The following is a 9,583-nucleotide window of genomic DNA, read 5'->3' as shown; positions in this document are numbered from 1 at the left end:
AGTCCCTCATTATTCTTCTTTATGTCTGGCCAGCTCATTAGCCTGTTTTCTCACCACAATATCCCCCTCTCCCACCCTCTCTCCCTCGTTCATTTCTTTTCCCCCCCCGTCTCTCCCCTTCCCTCTCCTAAGGTGGCCTTCCAGCCTTCCCCTATCACTCTGTCACGTCGGCTTGTCTCAGAAACGGCCTTGTTTGGATCAATCCGTCTCTCCTTCACATCAATCTGCTGTTTTTACTCCCTCTTTTCGTTGAGGCCAAAGCGCTTCTACCCTCTTCCCTCCCTCCCTACTTTCTTGTCTTTCTTGAATCTGTTCTGACTGACAAAGGGTGGCTGATGTATTTGCTGTATCTGGCAGTGCCTGGTTCTGTTCATCATTATTCCTCCCTCATCCCTTTTTCACCCCTCCCTCCCTCCCTCCCTCCCTCCGACTGTGTCTCTCAAGTGCTAATATAGAACAGCATGAAATTCCAGTGAGTGCCAGAAGACTGCAGTAACAGCCAAAAGAGAGAGGGAGAGAGGGGGGGGGAGGAGAGAAGGAGAGGAGGAATGGCTTGGGAACGAGAAAGAGGGAGAGAGAGAAAAACCAGGCCTGCGTAAACTAATAAGGCCTTGCATGCACAAGGCACGCACATAAACCATACGCACCGACGGCAAACACACACACACACACACACACACGTGTAACCCAAAACACAGCTCCTCAGTGCCCGTGAGCCTCTCCCAGTAAAGATTATTAAGGCAAGGCCATACACTACAGGGACACTCCATCACTTGGACTCTGGCCGAGCGCTCAAGTGACTGGCGATAAACAGAGCACAGCCTCGCTCGACCATTCTACACCAAGGTACTGTAGCATCCTATGTAGCTCAGTTGCACCCCCCCCCCCCCCTGCAACCCATAACCTGTTTTGAATACTGCAGCTGTTGATTGGACCGCAGGCCACATACATTTGCGTTGCCCAATTGAAATCGTCATACATAATAGCCCCCTTCTCCTGGACATGCTTGTGATAAATTCTGATCCAGGTATAATGAGTAATAGGGTTGCTACGGGTAACACACGGTAGGGATTTTACGCCGTCATAAAAAGGGCACATCGTGTTAATTAGCTGGGGACGTCGTGCTTAGGTCAGACACTAACAAACACTAACAGACAGACACGCCCACAAATCCACTCAGGAGTCATGACAGTGTACGTGGCAACACAGACACGCCATTCACGCTCTTTAAGACGGTCTAACCCTAGGATCGGCACATCAAAGTATGTCCAGTGTGTGTGTGTTCCCAACAATTCCTCTCACGGTCGCGTGCGATTCTTGAGGGTCGGCGCCTTTACACACTCACAGCTTCAGGGACAGAAAGGTAGTGCTATCACCATTGACTAGAGTGGCTATAAAAGCAGGGCCTACTGTACATTGCTATGGCACACTAGCCCTCTGGGGCTCAGAATAGATTGCATTTAAAGAAAGGGTCCTTTGAAGCAGCAGGGGGTAGGGAGGGGTGTCGGGAGAGAGGGATGGATAGAGAGAGAGGGAGAAAGAAAATGGAGGATAGGCAGGGAGAGCGACGAGGACGGATTCAGATAGCTGATGGGGAGACGGAACGAGACAGACAGAATACACCAAATCCATTAAAAAAAAGGGGGTAGAGAGGATTGGATAGAAAGTGTTTGGAATCCCCCCTGGGGCTAGATGCAGCAGTATACTGTTGATGAATGCACATCTGAAATCCCTACTTATTCAGATGAGGGTAGGCCAGACATTGCCAAAAAGGCAGGCAGGCAGGCGCACACACACACACACACACACACACACACACACACACACACACACAGACAGAGAGACAGAGAATGAAAGCTAGAGAAAGAGCCATGACTTGATCATTACCTGGCTAAAACGCTTGTAAACGGACACCGGGCTCTAAGCACCTGCGTGTGTCTTGCTTTCCCTGTAACTCGGCACCGGGCGTCAAGTGAGACACACAGGCCCAAAGAAAACAGAACATCATAGCGTCACAGCATATATAATATACAGACGACCGGGTGCTACTCATTGGCAGGCATGAAAGGAGTTTCCTGCCTTCAATGTAAAGCACTATATCAATTAACTACCAATTGAGGGTCATTATCGGGAACAGTGAAAGGGTCACCAGCAACTGTGGGGTCAAAGACCTACAATATAGTAGGCATAGAAATAGATTTACTAGAACCAGTTAATGTCATTCTATTCCTATGACTGTAGGTCCTTTATTGAACAGCTTATTGTGATGTAGCTCAAATGAGGCCATTGAATCCCCCTCCACCCACACACACGCCATTCTGTGAGCCGTATGATCTCATAAACCAATACATCACTGCAAAATAACAAGTCTCAGTATGCTGTCAGGAACCCTGCCATTTGAGGCAACACACAGTCAAAAGTAACAGGGGAAAGAGTGGGTGGTGTGAGGAGAGAACGGGTGATGGAGAAGGAAAAAGGGGGAGAGAAGCAGAGATGGTCTGTGCTGTGCTGATTAGGCTCTGGGGACAGACCCAGGAAGGATGAGAAGACGCAGAGTTCCTTCTGCAGGGCTGATAATGACCAGGACACAAAACAAACCCCACACACACACACACACACACACAGTGAGAGGGACCCCAAAGCAGACATTCCCTCTCACACAAAGATGTGACACTAGTTTACAAGACTTAAAAGGGCAACACATATTCATAAATATGCTCTCCCCCCTGATCCTGGACAAAACCCCAAATACACGTAGCCTACATTTCCACGGGTGTGTGAGTGAGTGAGTGAGTGAGTGAGTGAGTGAGTGAGTGAGAGAGAGAGAGAGAGAGAGAGAGAGAGAGAGAAAGAGAAAAATGCCCGACCTGAGGGAACTGCTTTGTGGGGACCTGGGGTGGAGATAGAGAACTGTCTGTTGCAGAGTCCAGTCCCTCTCTGGAGCTTTCCCAGTCTCCCTGGGTGGCGCCCCCTGCCTCTGGGGAGGTTAGTGGGAGGTCGCTGGCATAGCCTGAGGACAGAGGGTCCTGTACCGAGGGTCCCTCGACTTTCGTAGTTTCCTGGGTCCCTGTAAGGTTGGTAATCATATTGGGACCTGAGGTGTCCATATTGTCTCTCCTTTGGGTCAGGCCAACCCTGCCTACCTGGGTGGCGCCCCCAGTCTCTGGGGAGGTGAATAGCAGATCGCTGGCATAGCCAGAGGCAAAAGGGTTCTGAATTAATAGCCCCTCTGGGACCAGGGCTGGTTTATCCAGACTAAGTTCCTTGACTTCTGTAGTTTCTTGGGTCCCCATCAGGAAAGCGGTCCTGTCATCCATTTTGGCTCTCCTGCTGTCCTCCTCAGAGAGTGGCACTTTGTTTCCAGTCACTGTGCCTTCCTTGACTTTTGTAGTTTCCTGGGTCCCTGGGCAGTTAGCCGTCTCATTGATACAGGAGGCGTCAATTTTGGCTCTCATGATGTCCTCCTCAGAAAGCTGTACTTTGAGGATGTTCCCAGTCACTGGGGATGCGGCTGGAGGTTCGGCACGTACCTCTACTTCTACCTCGTTGTCATGGTAACTGTCCCCTCTCCAAACTGGGGACCCAAAGTCACTGGGGTAGACTGTCCTTACAACACACAGCAAGCCCCCCACCTCACGAATGTGGACCACCCCTTTGCGCTCCTTTTCCGGAGGGGTGTTTAAAGCAACCCCCAGCGTCCCTGCTACCCCGCCCCCACCTTCATCCTCCACCTCTTTCTCCTCCTTTTCTCTTTCCCTTTCTTCCTTGGGTCTTACTATGCAAGGCCTCTCCAGGACCCCTTGTTCTCGCTCCCTGACTTTGCAGACCTGGCCCCCGCCAGGGGTGGTGTGCACCTGGGATGGGACAGCTGGGTCAGGATTGTCAGGGTTGTCTGGGGTGGGGTTCTCACTGGGTTGCCCTTGGCTGCTTGAGGCATCTATGGTACTGCTCGTCCCCCCTTCCTCACTCCCAGCTCCGGGGTAGGACAGCCTTCTCCACACTGGGCTTGGCTCAGGGGACAGTTCCAGCACTCTGCTACCACCCAACCCCCCCATGCTGTCACTCGTGGAGTCAGCACAGAGAGCACTGGGCAGGGGCAGTCTGGATTGAGTTTGAGCCTGAGGCACGGTTAAATTGGTGATTTTGGCTCCGGCGTCACTCATCGTTTTGAACGACGCTGTGGTTGCCTCCGTGACAGTCCCTTTGTCCTCTTCCTCCTCATCCTCTTCCTCTGGTATGTTGCTTATCCTTATGCTTTCCACTTCCGAGCCTACCGACGACCCTCCTTTCTGGTGCTTCTTTCCTTTGCGTTTCCGCCGGAAGCGGAGGCGTCGTTTGGGGTTGGGGGACAGTGGGGGGAAGCCGTGTCCTCCCTCCCTAGGAGGCCTCACACAACCCATGGAGCTTCCCATCTCAGATAGACAGTGAATGAAGGAGGGAAGGGAAGGGGCGGCAAAAATAGAAAGCAAAACAGAGGCGCTCAGGTGGACAGGCAGATGAGAGTAGCAGAGTGACAGACGAATCTGATACCAAGGTGACACATGCTGTCGGTGTGACGTTAGCGACAGCCGGTTTAGATCTGGTTGCTTGCCAGGAGCATAGAAAAATGACAGAATGATAGCGCGAGGACGTGGGCTCCCGTCACCTTCTCACAGTGTCTGGTTCAGTCCACTCGGCCGAGGTGCTTGCTGCAGGCTTGCGTGTTACAGCTCTCGTCTCTCCGTGGGCGCTCCTCTGCCCGTCTTCCCTCCCCCTCCTCTTCTCTCTGCAGCTGTTGCCTCACCTCACACAGGCTCAGGCAACACCGCGGTCAGCCCTAGCTGCTCTGGCTCGCTCTCCGAGGCCCCCACCTCTATGGGCAGGTCACGGACATCCCAGCAGGGTCCCAGCACTCACTTCAAGGACAACTGAGGCAGAAACATGTCAGTAGACTCAGCACAGCGAAAGAGAGAAATCGATTTGGCTCAGGCTTTGGTAGTTCAAATCATCTAAGGTTTGGCTGGTGAGAACGTAAGTCAATGTGGCTCATACATACTACATGTTGAAGGAGGCTAGGAGACGGTGAGTCAGAGCACTGCAGATGTGTCCATTTCAGCCAATCAGTCGTTTAACACACACACACAATGTCGGAGTGTGTTCGAGTAGTCCGTGGGGTCTCCGGCGTTGCCTGCGATGGAATCAGCGCTCGTCTCATCTCATATCTGCAATTTCTTAGAGTGTGTGGTGCGAGGGAGCTGCAGTGCAGACACACACTCACACATGCAGTGTGTCCGACTCAGTGCACAATCATACCAGTCGCTCGGCAGCGAAAACAACAACAACAACAAACACAAACAAGTCAGGTCATCTGCAATTCTGCTCTGTTTCCGCAACCCTGCACACACACACGCAGTTTGTTTGTCATTTATTTTCCCTGTCGTTCCGGTGGTACTGTAATCCAAGGACTTTATCCAGGCTCGCCTCCAAGTATCCAGAATCATATATTATTAATACCTCTCCGCTCCTACGATAATTATATTGCCGTCAGCTCCTTAATGGTCAACAACATTCATAGTAGTAGCCGTGATAGCATTAGCGCTGAAGCAGCTGGTAGTGTCCCATTCTGCTGCGGCAGCATGCTAGGATCCACTATCCAGATTGGAGGTGGGCGATCGCGGACGGTCAGCCAACACACCGGCAGCGTGTTGAAAACCTCAAATCAGAGCCTTGACGACGGCGGCGGCTCAGACTCCTCGCCATCCCCCCCCCCCCGTTCATGGAGTCGCTGTGTCACGCGATGCTTGATTACCTTCAGTTCACACGGTCGTTAACCACAGAGATCTCTGTCGTCTTAGTACGAAGGAAACCTCCTGGTTTGATGAGCGTTAGTCGACGTTGCGGCGCCGACTTGGAAGACTCCAGGTGATACGGGTAACCATGGGACCAGGAAGAGAGGCGATGAGCTACTGAACTCTAGGCGTTTCCGCATTATCCTTCTTCGACAATCCTTCAAGTGACTGCAATCATAGAAAAGACAGACAACTCTGGTAGTGGTTCCTGTAGTTTTGTCTCTGGTACTGTACCAGGTTAAAATCCAGAGCACGTCGCGTTAGGGAGTAGAGATCACCCCCTTTAGCTTTCCAGACGTCACGTGGCTCCCCCCTGGATAGCAGCCTTTATCTTATCCTCCCTCCCACAAAGGATTGCTGGGAGATCGTGCTAGTGGCTGGTGCTATCCAATCACTAACCCCTCAGTCCGTCTCCATCCTTGTTACCGTCTCTCAGCCAGGCAGGCTTTTTCCGTTATCCCTGCTGCAGTCTTCGTCGCGACACTGCTCCAGTATATAAGCGTCACACTCATCCAGGTCTGTATGTGTTCCCAGTAGGAGTCCACAGGAGTGCACGCAAAAAGGGTCTGGTTGCAGACAACCAAGCAGATAGACAGGTGGTTGGTTAAACATGCACTCCCTCTCCACTCGTCTCCCCTGGTCTGGTCGATCGAATTACCAGTGGTGGCTGGGCTGGACTAAGCTACAGGAGGCTAGGCTACAGGAGGCTGGGTTAGACTTTGTGAGGGTAGGTCCAGTGTCCCCAGCTATAGCTGTCCCCCTGACGCTGCCGGCAAACGAGCAGCTGACTGGGTAAGGCAGAGGATAAGCCCGGTAGTCTGGAGGTCCTTGGCTGGTTATAGAGGGAGATGGAGGAGGAGAGGGGGATCCGGATGAAGGGAGAACAAGGTCCCCGTCAGACAGGCATGGTTGGATTGATCCAATTTATACGGTGCTCCCGGGAGAGAAGCGAAATGTGTGTGCGTGTGCAGCTGAGGAGAGAGCAAGAGCGCGTCTGTGTGTGCCTGCAGGGCTTGGCGATCCTCTGATCAGCTGTGGGTGTGTGTATGAATCCTCTGTGTGCGCATTTGAGTCGCGGCCTGTCGATCCAAGGAAAGCCGGGAGACACAGTAACAGCAGGCAGCCTGTATTCCTCTCCCTCGCTCTCTCTCGCTGGCTTCTCTCGTTTGTTCTCTCCCTGGCTCGCAGGCAACGACAGAGGGAAACGCTTTATCTTCAGGCTGCTTACAGCTTCACTGCTCTAGCTCTCTCCTGCTCTCTTTCCCTCCCTCCCTTCTCCTCCTATCCGCTTCCTCGTGGCTCCCTCCCTCCCTCCCTCTCTCTGTGGCACACTCTGTGAGCTCAGAACGCTTGTTGTGACACTCACACTTAGAGCACGAACAATATGTTTTTTTAGGGTCTGATACGGATTCCGATTTTTTGGGGGGGGGGGGACAAAGCTCACCGATACGATATATCCGCCAATGGAGTGTTTTTTAGCGTGGAAATTGAAAAGTGACATTTTTCCACACAGTTGTCAGAAATTGTCATCCAAAAGAGCAATTGTCCAAGAAATATGCTTAAAATGTTAATTTGTTAAATTGTGACAATGACATCATGATAATGGCCTCAAATGTTCAGATCAGCATGAGATTCCCTTTTTTCATCTTATTTATTGAATATCAGTGAAATTTTGGTCCGATACAGATTTTTATTTTAAATCGGTAAAAATGCCAATATACGTGAACCGATTTATCAGTTACATTTACATTTTATTCATTTAGCAGACGCTCTTATCCAGAGCGACTTACAGTAGTGAATGCATACATTTCATAAAATGTTTTCTCCATACTGGTCCCCCCGTGGGAATCGAACCCACAACCCTGGTGTTGCAAACACCATGCTCTACCAACTGAGCCACACACACACACACACACACACACACACACACACACACACACACACACACACACACACACACACACACACACACACACACCTCAAAAGCTTCCCCAGTTGGCAAGCTGCTACAGAGGAAGATCTGATTGTTGCTTCTCTGCAATACTGAGATCAACTCAATCTGATTCTCTGCCTCTCCTCCATACCTCTCTCCATCTATCCCTCCCCTGGTGAAATAGAGGATAAAAGGGAGGGGAAGGAGGATAGATATCAGGGGTAAGAAGTGGATTTTAAGTATTAAAGCAGGTGAGACAGGGTGGGGATGAAGGAGTTCAAGATCAAGAGGGATGAGAGGTGAAAAAATGAGAGATGAAAAAAAAAACAGGCTGTAATGGCAGAGACACAGAGAGACACAGAGAGACACAGAGAGACACAGAGAGACACAAATGCAAAAGAACCTTTGCACCAGTTCAGGATCCACCACTTTCACTGATAAGCCTTTTTTAACACACAGGCTTCAAGATGTGACAACCTTGTCTCCCACATAACACAACACTGTGGTCATGTGGTTTGTTATAGCCTTTACACTGTCCTCTCACACACCTTAGACACTCAATATCTCACTGTGTGTGTGGGTGGTGGACTGTACGAGCACACACAACAAACACACATCTCACAAGCCCACATTAAGAAACCCCCACCCACATTAAAAAAAAACACACACACACACACACACACACACACACACACACACACACACGGACTGGAGGCTTTGCATAGCAGCTTAGAGCTCTACCCACAGACCAAATACCAACAGAAACATAATAAATACAGAGTATTCTCCAGTGACGACAGATGGGCTACATGAGTCCAATTCACAGTGGAAAACAGACAGTAATCAGGTCCCTGAGGCCTTCCCCATGTATATGATATAATGGGCTGGAAACCAACTAGCTACCTGAACTCAGTCACCCCCCTCAGGGATCCTGCACTGTACTGGACCAACTCCATTAGGGATAATCATCAAGTCTAGCGCCAATGAGAGTATTTTACCAGATAATTATTTCTGTCACAACATATTTAGCATTCAGAGAGAATATAGGTTGTGTAGAAGAGCAGATTTGAGGTCAGATTTGATGTTTCCCCTCTAAATGACAGAGGTTAGGAGATATATAGGGTAAACTGGTCCTAGATCTGTGCTTTGGTAGCACTTTCTAATTTGAGCTTTCACATAAGCAGGTCATTAAAAAGGTTCTTCAGGGGAGGAATTACAGAAGCACAAATTAAAGAGCCAGGCCTGAGTGGATTAGCCAATCGCACGCAGCCACAGTTTAGGAAGAGTCAGGGATTGTGAGAGGCTGTGTAGTTGGCTGAGAGCATTGTTAGTGTGCCAGGTCATCTATGATGCTGGGATAAACAGGGACCCCTAGTGGTGAAAGTGAGGCGCTGCAGCCATCCTTGCACCACTGTTGCATCAGGGTAGATGTAAGCCTACTGAATTCACATAGTACTCAGTGGCGTGTATTCATGGATGCCAAGCAAAGCCTGGCTTCCCTAAATATTTGACCAATACAATTGGCAAAATAATTTCTCTGTGTTTTCATCATTTTCCATAAATTCGCAAGTGGCTGAATCTCACGGGAGAAATCATCCGAGCGAGGGAACCAGCGCCCCTCTGTCTCAGTATGTGTAGCCCATGTATCTGATGCTGTCTGGACAAAAAGAGTATAACATGTTGCCGCCGTTGCATTTGATTGATCGCAGCAAGAATTTGGCCTCCCTTGATAAAAAAATAAAATAATTGCCAATCAGCATTGATCTGAGCTCAACTTTGGGTTGTCCTGGTACAGCAAAACACCCCACCAAGAGAGGCCAGT

The 9,583-nt window shown here is 50.2% G+C and overlaps 1 protein-coding gene across 21 annotated transcripts in view; it reads right to left on the bottom strand.

Moving 5' to 3' along the window:
• The window catches only part of LOC106588461 (microtubule-actin cross-linking factor 1, isoforms 1/2/3/4/5), a 278,087-nt gene that overhangs the window by 132,102 nt on the left and 136,402 nt on the right, over nt 1-9,583 (bottom strand). For 6 of the 21 annotated variants that reach the window (XM_082969962.1, XM_082969965.1, XM_082969964.1 and 3 more), the window contains exon 1: nt 2,868-7,047. The exons of 8 other annotated variants lie outside the window; for them this stretch is intronic. In XM_082969962.1, the coding sequence (XP_082826088.1) occupies nt 2,868-4,412 (1,545 nt within the window). In that variant the 5' untranslated portion in view covers nt 4,413-7,047. Of the gene's footprint in view, nt 1-2,867; nt 7,049-9,583 lie in introns of those variants that run through there. 7 more of the 21 variants (XM_082969970.1, XM_082969969.1, XM_082969973.1 and 4 more) reach the window with 2 other exon arrangements.

The sequence above is a fragment of the Salmo salar genome, chromosome 27 (assembly GCF_965601325.2).
Source record: "Salmo salar chromosome 27, fSalSal1, whole genome shotgun sequence".
Taxonomy (NCBI): Eukaryota; Metazoa; Chordata; class Actinopteri; order Salmoniformes; family Salmonidae; genus Salmo; species Salmo salar.
This window is presented reverse-complemented; position numbering and strand designations above follow the sequence as displayed.